General features: G+C 48.7%; 6 protein-coding genes across 6 annotated transcripts; 3 read left to right on the top strand and 3 right to left on the bottom strand.

Moving 5' to 3' along the window:
* Positions 1–46: 46 nt before the first annotated feature.
* On the top strand, positions 47–859 carry HD556DRAFT_717701 (transcriptional Coactivator p15-domain-containing protein). The gene is made up of 5 exons (XM_041311404.1): positions 47–205; positions 265–333; positions 394–517; positions 571–662; positions 712–859. Exons 1-5 carry the CDS (start codon positions 122–124, stop codon positions 769–771), a joined length of 429 nt encoding a protein of 142 aa, XP_041165750.1. The 5' UTR covers positions 47–121; the 3' UTR covers positions 772–859.
* HD556DRAFT_717681 (ABC1 family-domain-containing protein) lies at positions 560–3,396 on the bottom strand. The gene is made up of 13 exons (XM_041311403.1): positions 3,028–3,396; positions 2,832–2,972; positions 2,733–2,769; positions 2,459–2,678; positions 2,346–2,409; positions 1,970–2,295; positions 1,906–1,918; positions 1,644–1,858; positions 1,559–1,586; positions 1,291–1,510; positions 1,203–1,239; positions 1,037–1,149; positions 560–983 (listed from the first exon to the last, which is right to left on the bottom strand). The coding sequence occupies exons 1-13, from the start codon at positions 3,299–3,301 to the stop codon at positions 836–838; spliced, it is 1,836 nt and encodes a 611-aa protein (XP_041165749.1). The 5' UTR covers positions 3,302–3,396; the 3' UTR covers positions 560–835.
* A 34-nt stretch (positions 3,397–3,430) lies between these two features.
* HD556DRAFT_1332786 (Rad9-domain-containing protein) lies at positions 3,431–5,555 on the bottom strand. Its single transcript, XM_041301817.1, has 7 exons — positions 5,474–5,555; positions 5,213–5,424; positions 4,998–5,157; positions 4,717–4,947; positions 4,557–4,663; positions 3,662–4,498; positions 3,431–3,608 (listed from the first exon to the last, which is right to left on the bottom strand). Exons 1-7 carry the CDS (start codon positions 5,505–5,507, stop codon positions 3,582–3,584), a joined length of 1,608 nt encoding a protein of 535 aa, XP_041165748.1. The 5' UTR covers positions 5,508–5,555; the 3' UTR covers positions 3,431–3,581.
* Positions 5,549–7,267, top strand: HD556DRAFT_717618 (uncharacterized protein). The gene is made up of 2 exons (XM_041311402.1): positions 5,549–5,868; positions 5,917–7,267. The coding sequence occupies exons 1-2, from the start codon at positions 5,677–5,679 to the stop codon at positions 7,201–7,203; spliced, it is 1,479 nt and encodes a 492-aa protein (XP_041165747.1). The 5' UTR covers positions 5,549–5,676; the 3' UTR covers positions 7,204–7,267.
* A 256-nt stretch (positions 7,268–7,523) lies between these two features.
* On the bottom strand, positions 7,524–10,650 carry HD556DRAFT_1227648 (uncharacterized protein; the record flags this gene model as incomplete). The annotated part of the gene is made up of 5 exons (XM_041297175.1): positions 7,524–7,702; positions 7,742–7,834; positions 8,012–8,270; positions 8,321–9,815; positions 9,866–10,650. 5 exons carry the CDS (start codon positions 10,648–10,650, stop codon positions 7,524–7,526), a joined length of 2,811 nt encoding a protein of 936 aa, XP_041165746.1.
* Positions 10,651–12,359: 1,709 nt separating this feature from the next.
* Positions 12,360–13,122, top strand: HD556DRAFT_1429584 (uncharacterized protein; the record flags this gene model as incomplete). The annotated part of the gene is made up of 2 exons (XM_041304825.1): positions 12,360–12,970; positions 13,029–13,122. 2 exons carry the CDS (start codon positions 12,360–12,362, stop codon positions 13,120–13,122), a joined length of 705 nt encoding a protein of 234 aa, XP_041165745.1.
* Between the last annotated feature and the right edge of the window lie 1,878 nt (positions 13,123–15,000).

Below are 15,000 nucleotides of genomic sequence, written 5' to 3'. Positions count from 1 at the left end.
GAAGGTGTTTCCCACGAACGCGTCTTCAGCCACATCCTCGTTAATAAGCTCAACGACGCGTTCTAGCAAAACGGTTAAGCCGAATATTTTCCAAGTATATATCAACACCGTCTAACCGTTCATGCCCAAGCGAAAGAGCTCAAGCGACGACGAAGACAAAGACTATGATCACTCTGAAGACGACCAGCCAAAAATCAAAACTAAGGCAAGCCAAGTACCGTGTTTGTGGTATCATGCTGGTCGACGATTTCAACGAAAACAAAGCAGGCTTCAAAGGCAACTGAGAAACCTTTGACTATCAAGAAGCCAAAAATTGGTCATTCAGACAACCAAGTACGCGCTTTTTTTTACAACCGTTGTACTTGAACCCCTGATTCCGCCGCTGGTCGTCAGTCCCCAACAGGCTCGAAGAAAAAGTCGACTCATGACAATGATGTGGAGGTCTTTACCAGTTCTGAAGGTGAAAGATATGTTCAGCTGGGTCAAAAGAAACGCGTAACTGTCCGTGAGTTCAAAGGTGAACTGCAATAGTTTGCGTCTACATACAACGATGTTGCTCACAAAAAGCAGGCAAGATTCTTGTTGACATTCGTGAATTTTATGGTAAGGACGAGGAGGACGAAAAGCCAGGAAAGAAAGGCATTAGCTTGAATGCGGATCAGGTTAGTCCACCGTTTGTATCTCTAAGTTGTCCCAAGTAACACCTTGCAGTGGGCTTGTCTGAAAAAGAGCATCAACACTATCGACTCTTTCTTTGATATCAAGAAATAACGTCTAAAACTCTATCTGTCACGACAGTAACAACCTTCTAATTGCATATGTATCATAAATTTAACTAGTAAAGACCGGCTGCCGCATCGTGCGCTCCCGCTAGTCCTCTTGAATAAAACCCACGCAACCACGCGCTCGACTTTACCAGTGAAGCTTGCCAATCCATCATCAATTCAATGAATGTGATTTTGGAATACTCAGTTGCGAATGCCCTGCGGGTGGATGTAATCAAGTGTGTGTGGTCAACGCAGAGGATTCAACGCACCAAGCGCTACCCAAGAAGGATCCAAGCCCAAGTCCACCCTCGCGGAAGCGGTTCTTCTCATCTTGCCATACTGCCTTCATGCAATACTTTGACGTGATGAGGAATATCCTGACCTATTATGTCTGTGTTGAGATATAACCATGAAGTAAAAAAAAATGATACCAACGCTTGAATGAGTCGTTGCCAGTGAATGATCCAAGTGTCTACGGGAGTGGTTGTTTGGTGGCAATTTTTGAGAAGGTGATAGAACTTACCTTGCCAGGTCGTTGAGCTTCATGACCATCAGCACGCGCCTAGGCAATCTGCGCAGGACATCGAGTACGGATACCAATATGTCCCCTGGGGTAACAGTATTGCGAACTAGTTCCATTTTCTCCTCAATCTGAGAAGCCATATCGAGCATGCCTGTGGCTCGCTGGGTGTCGCTCTTGGGTCCGTCATTTGCTTCAATTATACCATCGGGTGACAGTCGGCCTAATGAAAACAGTCAATAGAGGGACATCTATCAGAATAGGGGCTTGCCAGTGATTGCTGCCTCGAAAACAGGATACTGTTGATAAATACATCATGACATGCTTTACTCCACCAAAAAAAATCAAACCCTTACCAAATCAGACGTGATGTCCCCGACCAATGCTGCATACTTCCGACGGTCAGCGTCGACAGTCGGCGACGAGCGAGCAATGAGCGATAACCACAACCTGCTGTAGTTGACACGAAGTTCTCGTTCAAGATCAAAGTACAATCCATGGTCCAGAAGTGCGATCTCAAAGTTATAGGGCGAGTTGGATGATTTAGAAGCAGGCCGTATCAACAAGTTACCTGCACTACGTCAGTCAAGCTAAACACATAAAAAGAAATTCATTTACCAGGGTGAGGATCCTATAGAAAACCCGAGTCAGATCTGGCTCAACTGTTTGTAAAACACCTCACCGCATGGAACCACCCGTTCATAAACACCATTCGATTGAAAATTCGCGTAAGCTCTAGCGCGACTTTATTCCTGTCAATGTTGTGCTGTGAAAGGTATGCAAGGTCGTCTACGCGGCCTCCCTGAATATACTCCATGATGAGAACTCGTTTGTTCGCAGATATGACCTCGGGTATGTATAATGACGTCTTGATATTTTCAAAATCAGCGACCACACGAGCTGTATTGCGAGCTTCGTGCACGAAATCCATTTCTCTCGGGAGGTTCTCCCGCATTTCCTCACCCAACCAGGTAAATTCGAATTCCGGGAACCAGTACTTGATCCAGCCTATGGCAAACTGTAAGTGGAGTTGGGCTCTAAAGAACGAACACTCATACCCAAAGTAGACTGGACCATATTGATGTCAATGTTGAAGAATTCAACCAGGTGAGGATGTTGAACCTTCAACCAAGGTAAGCACCTCAAACCAGCACAGATTGTCGACACACACCTTCACTGCAACCTTTCTACCCGATGCCTTGTGATGTCCCACATGAACCTGAGCCAAACTTGCAACACCAATAGGAATCGGGTCGAAATCGTCGAAAAGCTCGCCTATAGTTTGTCCCATATCTGACAAGAATAGTGCTGCAATACCCTCGTATGGAGTGGCGTCGCACCTATCTTGAAGCGGGGCCATGGTGCTGGTCCATTCTTTTGGTAGTACAATTCTGTTCTCAAGTAATTAAAATCTGCAAGGTATATCGACATAAATCCGAACGTACAGCGACGCAATATGTTGTCCCAATTTGATGTAGATGCCTGGTTAAAATTTATCATTTCAGCTATGAGGTCCATTGCGCGACCAGCATATTGGAACAAACCTCCATTAGCCAACAGAGCATTCAGCACCTTCGTAGCGCTCCGAACATGACATTGTGAGACTGCTTCAAGCCTCTCTTCCTCGGAAGTATAGGTGCGCGCAAGAGTAAGCTTGTAATCAATCGCTCCGGATATTGCAGCCCCTGTGCGTTACTATTGAGTGTTTTTGAACATCAATTTGTCGCAGCAAAACCTTACGCGCAAGTCGTGAGCACCGTAAAGTCGCCAATACAGCATGTCGGGAAGGCTGGTGGTTCTCATATGCATAGTACCCTACACCAGTGAGCGCTAGAAGAGTCCCCGGATACCAAAGCCAAGACTTTTCCGGAGGACGCTGGGGAGCGTCGGATGAGGCCAGGCGCTTATGCAGGTCGGTATTATTATGACGAACGAACGGCTTTTGGGAGCGAAGGAAGGAACGTGAGCTGCGCCAGCTAGGTGGACCGCGGAACTTCAGGATGACTCTGTGCATGTTGATGGTCTAGTGGCAGCCTCATAATCGGGCTCGGGCAGCAAGGCTACATAAAACTTTTCGCAATTACGTTCGGTTCGGTTTGAGTTCGGGCCCTGCTTATCGGTTAATTACGTAACTGTATTATAAACCGAATCTTAAGGGAAGTGATTTTTTGGCAGCATATGACATTGACATTTATTTTCTACAAAACCCTCTCCCACTACAGTGTGTCAGGAAGAAAATCATAAGTAGTAAACACAACAACAAAGGATGAACAAAATCCTGACATGTTACGAAATTAATCTTCAAACAGAGGCTGGAACACCTGAGTTAGACAATGGGTTAGCACCCAGCCCTCCATAGGATGACAAAACATACCTTCTTCCTGCCTCCAACGTCGTCCTGCGTTGGCCCAAGTTCAGTGCCGATGTCTTCAACAAGCTCAAAGCTTTCAGGATCATCATCCGCAGAAAGCATAGTTGAATCTGCATCTTCCATGTTGGTAAGACTCTGAGACGCAGCGAACTCGAAGCCAACTTCTTCGCCCTCTCCTTCGAGCATTGCCGTTAGTTCATCCTGGTTCATGTCCTCGATACCCAAACCAGATGCGCGTATCACCTCCTTGTCTGCCTGAGAAAGTTGTGAAAGGGGATAAAATAATGGAGTCCGATCCCGTGCTTTAGCTCGACCCACTTCAGGGCTCCCGCTTGGCTCATCCGATAATAACTGAGAAGACTGAGGGTAGAAGAGAGGCTCGAGTTGCACCGTAACTCCATGGGATGGATCAGGCGGAAGATTCCAAGACGGCGAGGGAAGAGGCGGCATTTGATTCAGTGGAGAGTCTGACGTGTACTGAGGAATATAAGATGGTGGTGGCATTGATCGTGCATCGTTTTGTGCTTTTGAAGTAGAAGTTACATCAGGTGTACGCACATCCATACGCTGCACGGCTTTTATTGGTTTCTTTATTCTTGGTGTTTCGCTTCGCTGTCTCGAACTGCTTTTACCATCATCGCTCGGAGAAGGACGTTTGTGTGTGTTGTGTTGAGTAGAGTTTGACGATGGAGGTGCGGCTGAACCACCGTATTGCGAGGTAGATATGACAAAAAGACACTCTGACTCTTCGCTTTCGACGTCGATAAAGAGAGGGGCCACAGAATCTGTGAACCGTAGATCTAGGCAGAGACCCATGGATTCCGCGAAAGCAATTGTGGCCTGTCAGATAAGAAAAGTCAGAGACTGTAAGAATTGGACGTTAACTGTAGTGACACACATTGAACTCTCGCAAGTGAAAAGAGATGATAGTTGGGGTTGCATAGACGTCATAGACATCGAACTCATCCGCGCTGATTGTCAGCTCTGTTGATAGTTGAGCTTTACCTGATTTGGGAGATAGATATGAGCAGTCCACCATCTGGATTAGGTATTCCCACCTCTAGTGTCAATAGAGGACTCGAGGCTCTTAACCTCAACGTCGGTGTCTCCAAAGGTCCATACAAGTTGAGGATCACCTTTCGCCCCTCGAGCATTTGGGAAATGCTCCGTTATGTCTTTTATTGCGCGTGGACCTATTGTAAGATGTGATTCAGTCGAAGGGTCTGAGGTACCCGGCAAAAGCAATGATGTAGGGATCAAGAGTGGCAGTCGGTGAGTCTTTACTATGCCTGCGGAGACTTTTACATGTCTGTGCACGTGGAGTAGATTTCGTACATACCATGTTTACAGTGCAATCGAATAATCAATCTGCTCTCTAATGTGTCCTGGTCCTCGTCTGGCTCATTCTGGTCATATAGATCCGTTGCTTCAACGATTATGAATTCGCAGCGTTCCAATGTCTTCTCGATAGTTCTATGTTTAATAATGGAAAGAAATGTCTATGGTTCTAAACAGTCTGTCACGGAGCGCAGTTGGGCAATAAAACAGACATACCTTGGCGAGCAACTGTCCTTTCACATCCTGAACATCGTCTTGTGCCACGCCATCTCTGAATTTATATCTGGAAAAGAACCTGCGCCCATACTTGAAGCAACAGTATGCAGAGAGTGAAGAATTAGTTGCGCTTAAAGAGAGGTGTTCTGGGTTTGCAGATATGACAACATCGTCGCCATATCTCGACAGACATGTTAGTGCCCTAATGAACGCTGGAACCGAGTGAGCTCTGTAAAATGCAATATTAAGGTTGGAGCAAACGTTTGAGAGCGGCAACACTGAGTGTCGCCTGCATGAATCGCGACTGATGAGTCAAGAAGTCCTAAGTACGGCCAATTTGGGGCGCTACCGTCGGCCGCCGCGTCGGTCACGGTCGATGTCATGACTCCACACTCACGTTCATCAAACGCTCATTAATATCTTTTTCTTACAGGCTCTTTTAATCCTTCCTGGTCCTTTGGACCATGCCACCTCCGGTGAAATTAGCTATAATCGGTGGAGGGCCATCTGCTTTTTATGTAGCCTCGCGCCTGCTCTCTCTCCTTCCACTGAAGGATCCAATGTCTCCACCACTAAGGGTGCACATGTACGATCGACTGTGGGCACCTCATGGTCTCGTCCGCTATGGCGTTGCACCAGATCATCCAGAGGTCAAGGTGAGCTGGATTTCTTCATGTCTCACTAATCACTGAGGAGACCCTTAGAATTGCACGAACAAATTCGATGCTACTGCAACCGACCCGCGTTTCCGCTTCTTTGGAAACGTGAATATCGGGAGCACGCCCCTCCATTCTATTCCTCGCGCGCTTCATTTACCCCTGACCTCCATACTCAACAACTACTCCCACTTATTGTTCGCGACAGGATGTACTATGCCCACCTTGCACCCTGCAATCCCTCCGTCTGTTTACTGCATACCTGCATTGTCCCTGGTCCATTGGTATACACAACACCCATCCCAGCCGCCACCCCCCGCGCTTGACAAGATAACACACCTTACATTAATTGGACAGGGAAACGTGTCACTGGACATTGCACGTATTCTTCTGACTTCCCCCTCTGTACTTCGTCAATATGATGTACCAGAGCATGTTCTCGAAGTTCTCTCCCGCTCTACCGTCAAGCATGTCTCCATAGTTGGAAGGCGGGGACCTCTGGAGGCTGCATTCACCACTAAAGAGCTTCGGGAGATGATCAATCTTCCAGAGGCATCGATGGTTCCTATCGAACCCACTTTACTTACACCCCCATCAGGTGTCGCATTAACACGCCAGCAGCGGCGCACGCTCGAGCTACTCCAGAAGGGATCCAAGAATCGACCAGGATCGACGCCCAAATCCTGGTCACTCCATTTTTACCGCTCTCCCGCTAGTCTCACTCTTCCATCAAGTGCTTCAGCATTAGATATGGCGAATCTTACCCTTGCTCACACCCATCTTGATCCTGCCACTCATCGTGCAGTGCCTACTGGCGAGACATCCACTCTTCCTACTTCTCTCGTCGTAACCTCCCTCGGATTTCATGCAGATCCAGAAACGACTTTCTTCGATCCTGCTCTGCGTCACCTTCGTTCATCTGCAGGGCGTATCACTTCTTCCGATGGTTCAGCCTTGAAAAATATGTATGCTTCCGGATGGGCAGCCAATGGTGCTAAGGGTGTGCTTGCGTCAACTATGATCGATGCATATGCGGTCGCAGGCACTATTCTCTCTGACATAGCACCTTCATCAGAAGCGGTAACAACTGCTGCACCACCCCCGCCAGAAACGGAGATGGCACCGGATGAACTGCTCAATCGTCGTCCAGATCTTGATGCATTACCGTCAGAGATTGTCCATGGAATTAAAGACGGCATGGTCACCCAATACGATGACTGGAAAGTCATTGATGCTGAGGAAGTTCGCAGGGGCGGAGCCCTGGGAAAGGAGCGGGAGAGAATGGGTTGGGACGAGGCTTTGTCGTTTATCGCTCTCTCGCGCGCGCGGCCGTGATACACTAATCGTGTCGGTGGTGCCTATGCAGGTGGGGGTTTAACATTACTATTTTATATTGGCATATCCATCAAACGCTCGCTTGTCCCTACATAGATCGTTCTCCACTCCCATCTCAATGCCCCACTTACTCAGCTCTGATCCTACTCCGAGGATCGCGCCTCTGAAACCTAACAGTATCAATACCGTGGTTTTCAGGGTTAGGTAACGGACGTCGGTGTGGTGATTCTGAGGCGGCTATATTCTGAACATTTTTGTGACCTGAAGACCTTGGAAGTACACGCCGATAGGGGGCCTGCAATTTCAAGAACAAAAAATTATCAAGCCAAAAGGAGATCGACGGGACACACCTCGGATTCCTGCTTTTGCTTAGAGTAGAATGCGAATAGGTCCGCAATTTGCTGTTCGATCGCTTGCTTCTCTTTGTGCAGCCTCCCAACATCTTGTGTCATTACTGCGACTTCACGACCCAATTCAGCCTTGAAATGTTCAACGTGAGCTGCTCGTCAGGACATCGTCAACGAAGGACCGTGAGGACAAAGGGAAAACGCGCCTTGTACATTAATTGCTGTGGCCTCTTTCATCGCTTCCACGAAACGCAGTCGTTCCCCTCGGATCTCCTCCGTCAGTTCTAGCATATGTCAGACAAAATTTTCCGGGTAAAGGAAACCACTTACCGCTCGACAACACTCGCAGCATTTGCTCCTGGTCTGCTCTTTGGCGATTGATGATTTCCATTACCGAGTCCGTCACTAAGATATATCGTCATTTAACCACTGACACCACAGAGACGATCCGACAAACAAACCAAGTGCTTTGCGTCGCTCATCTCCATGAGTGAGATGTTCTTGAACGACCTGGATCAACTCGTGGACTGTTGATCGCAAGTCTTCTTCATTGTGCACTTGACTCCGCGCCGCCTCCAGCAGTTGTTGCACCTGTCCACTCAAGTTGGTGCTTGAAAGCTCTTCGGATGTGCTGATACCTAGTTGTTTACAAATTTGTTCAACACCAGTTGCGACAACCTGTATCTGCGTGGTGCCTGTGCTGACAAACGCGTCCAGCCACTGATAAAAAGTCGTCAGTAGCAGTGCACACTTTACGCTCTTGAGCTAACCGAATTTAGTTCGTTCAGGTAGCGGACACTATCGGCCTGCTGTTCGAGCTGCACTTTTTTTTGTTCTTCATCCACATTCAGGTAATCCAGGACGGCTTTCAGCTTGTGAAAGTTCAGCCAATGAAACCGCGTGATTGAGAATAAACGAACCTTGTCGTCTAATAGGTCATGCGCTAGCTTCTCTGGGGGTTCTCCATTTTTTCGAGGGCTTCCTACAGTGGTGCTCGACGGGGTATTACCAGTCTTGTAAAGTAAGGCGAGCTCATTCATCTTCGCATATATATCCGAGAGATCCACGTTCAGACAGGCTTTGGAACCATCCGCCGGTGAAGTCGGTGTAGAAAAAGGAGGCCTCAGATTCTTCATGGTGATGTTCGCGTGTGACGTCGACATCTCTCGCTCTTGATTGTCATGGATCGTATCGAGTTTTTCGAGAACGCGAGGAAGACTCGATTTCAACTGCGTCTGAATGACGTCCAGGATCTTCAGAATGGAGTTTCCCTGCAGCTGGACAGTGCTGGAGGAGCCCTGCTGCTGAATCTCCTCTACCCTGGCAACCAATGCTTGTATCGCAGAAGTGATAGCCTCCTTAGCTTCGGTAGAAGACTGACGTGTGGTGTCAGCCAACAAGGGTGCCAGCTCACTGGGAAGGTGTCGAATATCGTGTTGTAACACAGCTATTTGTTCGCTAATACCTATCGTTTGATCTAAAGTCATTGCTGCGGCCTCTTTGATCGAGTCCGTAATGGGCACCACCTGCAGATCCTTATCTACTGTAGATGGCGAGGGAGATTGAATCGGTAAACCTTCCACGAGAACTCGCAGTGTCTCAGGAAGAGTCGGAGCAGGCGTTAGAGATGTCCCACTACGAGCGAAAGCACTTCTTGACCGCGAAGAGTATGTCTCGATCGATGTCGGCGATCTCGGTTGCGGGCTGGGTCCACCACTGCTCAACGGTGAGTCGCTCGAAAAGCTTTCGTCTTTGATCTTATGAATTTCCGCAAACGCCCGGCGAGCACGCATGGGCCGGATGGTCTGAGCACCCTGTAAGTGCGGCATGATAGAATCACTACTTGCTGATCCTGGGGAGCTCGTTTGATCAATCTGTGCCAACCGTTGTGTGACGACGGAAAGATTTCCAAGTTTGGCAATTGAGGGACTTTTGGGACTAGGACTCCATGGTGATATTTGTGACGGAGGTCGCGGAGGCAAGAGAGACATGGGAGAACGATTCCGTGGCGAATCATGTAGACTGAAACGAGCCGGAGACTGAGTGGACAGAGGTGATTTGCTGCTTGGTGTCGGAGGGAGAGACTGCTCCGTCGTCAGCGAGGTCTCGGATTCAACACCACTGGACGAAGTGTATTCGGAGGAAGGATACTCTGATGCTGACGGAGGCTGCAAGTATTCTTGACCTTTACGCTCCAAATTTGTCCGTATCGTTAACGCCTGTACTCGTGTTGTTCCCTGCGACTGCCTTTGAAGTAACGTATCCCTGTGAAAGTTGTCGCATCAATCTGCATTGCTGATTGTGCATTATCATACCATATGGCGCTGACCCATCGTGCCCGTTCTTGACTCGATGATGCCGCAAATTTTTCTCTTCGGCGGCCCTCGAACAAAAGCTCGAACACCTTTGGCTCAGACTGGTCTGTTGAGGTCGGAAGAAGAGCCTTCTCATCAGGATCCAGTCGGTTCATAGAAATAGAACGGACGTCGGTGCAGCCATCTAGTGGAAGGACATGAGTCGGAGGATTGCCGTGAGTAGTATACCATGTTATGAGTATATGCAGGGTATGCAAGGTGACATCGCAGGATGTCCAGGTGGGCAGGATAGGCGAAGTAGTGGAAGACGATGGCATGGAAAGATATAACAGCGCACCGGAGTGACGTGCAGAGACTTTACCCGCTGAAAGGGTCATGCTACCTGTATCACGAGGAAGGGGAGCGCTCTCAGTGTACATTGAAGGGATCTGAGCCATGCTCGGTGCGTCGACCACAACTGTAGGAATGTCTTCTTCTTGATCATCTCCGTCCTTTCCTTTCCTTCCCTTCTGGAAGACGGACAGGAAATTGCGCAACGAGGCACTCAAAGACCTTCTCTTACCCTTGCCAATGGAGCGAGACGACGATACACCATGAAAACGGGCTGCGCTTGGTGGCCTACGAGCAGTTGATGGTTCCTGTAAAATGGACTCGTATCTGTCGATGAGTTGCTTGGCTGACTGACATCGCTGAACAGTCGGATGGTTATGAGAGAAGTAATCTGATCCTGCATCAGCGCGGTATGATTGATCATGATTGAGAACAGGTCGGCTAGCCAGGTCCATTCTCCTTGGACCAGCGACAGTCGTCCCGAAGCTGCGCCTCATCGGTGCAGGGTTTGTATATTCCATAGTTGGGCTAGTACAGGCCACTACTGGTATGTGTATTGAGAATTCAAAAGGGAGCTGACACTAGTGATACATTGCAAACCGTGACGCGAAACAAGTGGTGGACGTCGACCCAGGCCGTTTCATAATTCAGCTGACAGCATGGGTGATACGCACAGCGCACAAATCATAAATCATAAAATTCAACAAATATTACATAATCACGTTAGTATTTCACGCTAGTGTTGCCGCCGAGGCGAATCGAATCGAATCGAGGTGGAAAATCGACACAGTTCGAATCAACGAGTTGTACGAATTGCACCTCGTTCACCTCTCGATGTGAAAACGAGTTCGGGCGTGATACGGACCGGTACTCCAGCCAATGAAAAACCAGGGATTCTGTATGCCGACGACGACAATTATTTGCAAGTATCTAGTACACGACGAGCAAATACACTAATAATCAATGTCCCTTGCATTCTGGAGCAACTCGTCAAGCTCGCGAAGATTCCCAATAGCCATTAGCTCGTCGACCGCTCTGGGAGTCACAGGTCCAGATATTGTGTAGTCCTGCTCGTCAGCCACCAGGTCCTCTGTGAAATTGAGGCGGTCTTGCTTGTAAATGAACTTCAGCACTTGTAGTGCTTCGAGTGTGGCCGGAGATAAGTTGCTACGCCGTAGAGTGCAGGTCTCCTTGCTGGATGAAAATATCCGCTCGGAAGGCACGGATGAAGCTTGAGCAGGCAGGACATCCATAGCGACGTGGAATAGAAGTGGAAATATATGTTCTTTTTGCTAATATGATACTTGTTAATCTTTCATCACCAATTGCATTGGGGGCAGGAGTTGATGGACCTGGCGAAATGTTTCGAAGTGATTCAAAGGATCCACTTGGGGTTTGAAGTGGAGATAGTGTGCTTTGATGAGAATTCGAGTGTAAGAATTGTTCAGGACTGAGATGAGAAAATGTCCACAGGCCATCCTGCTGCAACGACATGGGGTCAAAAACATTCAAGTTGCTCGTACCAGTTTCGAGCTATCATGATATTTAGGTTTTTTCCTAGCTCCAATAGCTCTAGTGGCTAGCTAGGGTCTCAATTCAAAGAATAGCCGAGTGAAGGATCTAGAAAATTCCTTTGGAGTGGCAGCTATGTCGAGTCTACTGCAGGCTCCAGCTCTTTGCAATGAGATATTCATACTATGACATATGGCCTTTTACAGGGGATTACGATGTATGGATATAAAGTGCACAAAATCTTTTGTGAATCTCGAACCCAACGAGTTGCAACTCGATTCATCGAGTTGAAACGAATTTGGTAATTTCCGAACCGAATCGAGTTTACATCGAGTTTAACTCGCCTCGACGGCAACACTATTTCACGCGCACGGCTGGTGCTATCATACTAGCCACAGAATATGGCATAAGAGTAATTTACAGAGGCTGTTACACCTGAAATTTGAGGCCCAGGCTCGGCTAGCGATACCGAAGAGAGTTGGTGGGCTAGGCCGGCCGAGGCACGAGGCAGGCCTAGAATTTAGTCTAAGTGCGGAATAAGCGAGGTGGCGCAGCACCTCTTGGTTCTGCCCACCACATAGCTTAGCCACTTTTCGTCGGAATCTCGCTACTCTAGCTTCATCTTTTGCCTTCAAGACCGTTTAGTACCGTAATGCTAGTAGAAGATCCCAACTTGGCAATAAGGCCGGACTTCGCATCACAAGAACACGAAGCTTCACGGCATCAATTGGTCGAAGAAGGTCTCTCGAACGAGAACGCTGCACGAACCTTAGCAGCCTTATGGACCTTAGCTAACAATGCTGAGAAAGACCGGTGGGCGCTTAAGCAGCGACGGTTGCTAGAGGCGAGGCAAAGAGAAGAGGAGGAAGAGGAAGAACGTCAGCAACAACGCAAGGAAGAGGAAGAGACCGCTCGCCTGGAAGAACGGAAGAAGAACAAAACTAAGTACGCGCCCATAGTGCGCGGAAAGGTACCTTCCGACCCCACCATTCTCCCAGCGCAATATGCCATAAGGAAAATGAAGTCCGGAGACTACTGCGAACTCCATTATTTCACCAACCGCGGTCTCGAGGATGCGAAACTATCCAACCTAATAGCGGAACCAGAAGCCATGGTAATGCTGCCAGCAGCGGATGGTCTGCACTCTTGGATCCCTGCAGCGGCAGTAAAGGACCCGAAAGCTGCGCCAGTGGTGAAGGACGAAAACTTGTCCTGGGAGGAATTCAACGAGGCCGCTCCTCGCATGATCACAATGATGAAATTGTACGACTGGCCTAACGATCGGACGGACATGCACATACAATTTTGGTCTGCTTTACAGACGCATCGTTGGCGCCACTCACCAGATCAGCTCAAACAACGAGCGCTGCTACTGTATCAATCCCAGCAACGAAGGCGCTGGCATCAGACAATAGGAACAGCGCAAGGATGGAGCCTCGAAGACCTCAACCAAGACTTGATCTTTGAAGCAAGGGAAGAATTGTTCAACGAAAAGAGAGAGAAGGAGACTGCGGCCGCTATTCAGGTCAGTAAATATCGCGTGGACGCATGATCATTCCTAACGAAAGTTTGTCTCTTAAAATTCTTTCGCATATTAACAACCGCAACTCGTTTTCATTTGCGCAACATGTTGTTCCTGTCGGCCAATCATGGTTGACAACATTGGCTCGTACGCCATCATGTGCTCCCCTGGCCATCGCGTGCCCTTTTTCTACCCTGGCCATCGCGTGCCTTTTTAAAACTCTGGCCATCGCGTGCCTCTCGTCTCCCTGGCCATCGCGTGCCCTGTATTCCCCTGGCCATCGCGTGCCTTTACCCCCCTGGCCATCATGCGCCCGTTTCACCCTGGCCATCATGCGCCTTCTTACCCCTCGGCCATCATGTGCCCATTTTGGCTCGAATCCACACACTTGGATCGCCAATCCCTCTCATACGGCGCTACAGCAAGCAGCAGCAGCGTTCGTAGCAACCCAACCCCAGTACCTTGCAGCTTCACAGAAGCGTCCGCACACTCCAGCAGAGGACCACTTGTCCAGCAACAAGAAGTCTGCCTGGGAAGGCACCCGCACCGCACCATCGAGTGTTCGGCCAAGCAAACATGGGACAAGAAGTTCGATACCTTCGCGGAGCGCATCTGCAAAGGCCTTTGGGCCAAGGACGGGAAACAATTATGTACGGCCTGGCAGAGAGAGGAGGGATGCACAACCCCAAAACACGATGCGCGCCACGTCTGCTCAGGGTGTGGAGCCGCCACGCACGGAGCCCAAAGATGCCCTAGAGCGCAGAAGGCTGATGCCACTGACGCCATACAAGGCTGAGGCATGGAGACAAGAGCTTCGAAGAGCGGGACTTCTGGAGCGTTTCGCTAAGATACCGGATGGCCTCCGTTTAGGTTTTAAGATAGATTTTCCTCCTGTCAAAAGTATTCAGGTGCCACCAAATAAAAGTTCGATTACCGAGTATCAGATCGAGTTCGAAAGCATCATCCAAAAAGAATTGGACAAAGGAAGGTACATTGGACCATTTCGAGCTGAAACTTTGGAAAGTATCATAGGACCTTTTCAATCGTCGCCGCTGTCCATAATCCCAAAGCCCGGCAAGCCGGGCAAATTCAGGATAGTGCAAAACTTCTCCTTTCCAGTATCCACAAACGTTTCCCATCCTAATCCCTCGATAAACTCCTACATTAATGCCAACGACTTTCCGACGACATGGGGCAAATTTTCAATTATATATCTAATAATCGCGAATCTCCCTCCAGGTTCAGAAGCAGCCACACGAGACGTGGCAGAGGCTTACCGGACGGTCCCACTACACCCCTCGCAATGGCCAGCAGGAGTAGTACGAGTATCGGACTCTCAATTTTGCATCGACACATGTACTGCGTTCGGAGCCACCCCATCGGCAGGAGTATATGGGCATGTAGCCGATGCTGGCGCCGAAATCTTTAGGAGCAATGGCATCGGCCCATTAGACAAATGGGTAGATGACCATATCTTTTTCAGAATCAGACGAGAGTACTTACAGCAGTACAACGATAAGAGAAAAAGATGGAACCAAGTCTTCGCGAAAGAAGGAATGAGACAATCGGGCGCAAGGCTATGGTTCGGAGACACGTGTCTAGAGACAGGAAAGCTCGAGGAATTAAGTGAGGATTGTTCGAAGCCGCTGCAAGACCTCTCGTCTCGTTCACCAAGATCGAAGCACGACAAGCTGTTTACTTTCAACTTACAAGATGTCAACGAGACATCAGATGACCTAGGTATCATATGGGAATTGTTGAAAGACCAACC

Source organism: Suillus plorans (genome assembly GCF_016647745.1).
Source record: "Suillus plorans strain S12 chromosome Unknown HD556scaffold_5, whole genome shotgun sequence".
NCBI classification, from domain to species: domain Eukaryota; kingdom Fungi; phylum Basidiomycota; class Agaricomycetes; order Boletales; family Suillaceae; genus Suillus; species Suillus plorans.
The sequence above is the reverse complement of the archived record's forward strand: the minus strand, read 5'-3'. Positions and strand labels throughout refer to the sequence as shown.

Coding starts and splice junctions, on each gene's coding strand:
- HD556DRAFT_717701 (XM_041311404.1), top strand. CDS start 122: ATGCCCAAGCGAAAGAGCTCAAGCGACGACGAAGACAAAGACTATGAT. Junction 206..264: donor AGCCAAAAATCAAAACTAAG/GCAAGCCAAGTA, acceptor ACGAAAACAAAG/CAGGCTTCAAAGGCAACTGA. Junction 663..711: donor TTAGCTTGAATGCGGATCAG/GTTAGTCCACCG, acceptor AACACCTTGCAG/TGGGCTTGTCTGAAAAAGAG.
- HD556DRAFT_717681 (XM_041311403.1), bottom strand. CDS start 3,301: ATGCACAGAGTCATCCTGAAGTTCCGCGGTCCACCTAGCTGGCGCAGC. Junction 1,511..1,558: donor TTTCGAGGCAGCAATCACTG/GCAAGCCCCTAT, acceptor TGTTTTCATTAG/GCCGACTGTCACCCGATGGT. Junction 984..1,036: donor TCCTTCTTGGGTAGCGCTTG/GTGCGTTGAATC, acceptor ATCCACCCGCAG/GGCATTCGCAACTGAGTATT.
- HD556DRAFT_1332786 (XM_041301817.1), bottom strand. CDS start 5,507: ATGCAGGCGACACTCAGTGTTGCCGCTCTCAAAC. Junction 5,425..5,473: donor CAGTGTTGCCGCTCTCAAAC/GTTTGCTCCAAC, acceptor ACTCGGTTCCAG/CGTTCATTAGGGCACTAACA. Junction 4,664..4,716: donor GTCCTCTATTGACACTAGAG/GTGGGAATACCT, acceptor CTCCCAAATCAG/GTAAAGCTCAACTATCAACA.
- HD556DRAFT_717618 (XM_041311402.1), top strand. CDS start 5,677: ATGCCACCTCCGGTGAAATTAGCTATAATCGGTGGAGGGCCATCTGCT. Junction 5,869..5,916: donor CAGATCATCCAGAGGTCAAG/GTGAGCTGGATT, acceptor GGAGACCCTTAG/AATTGCACGAACAAATTCGA.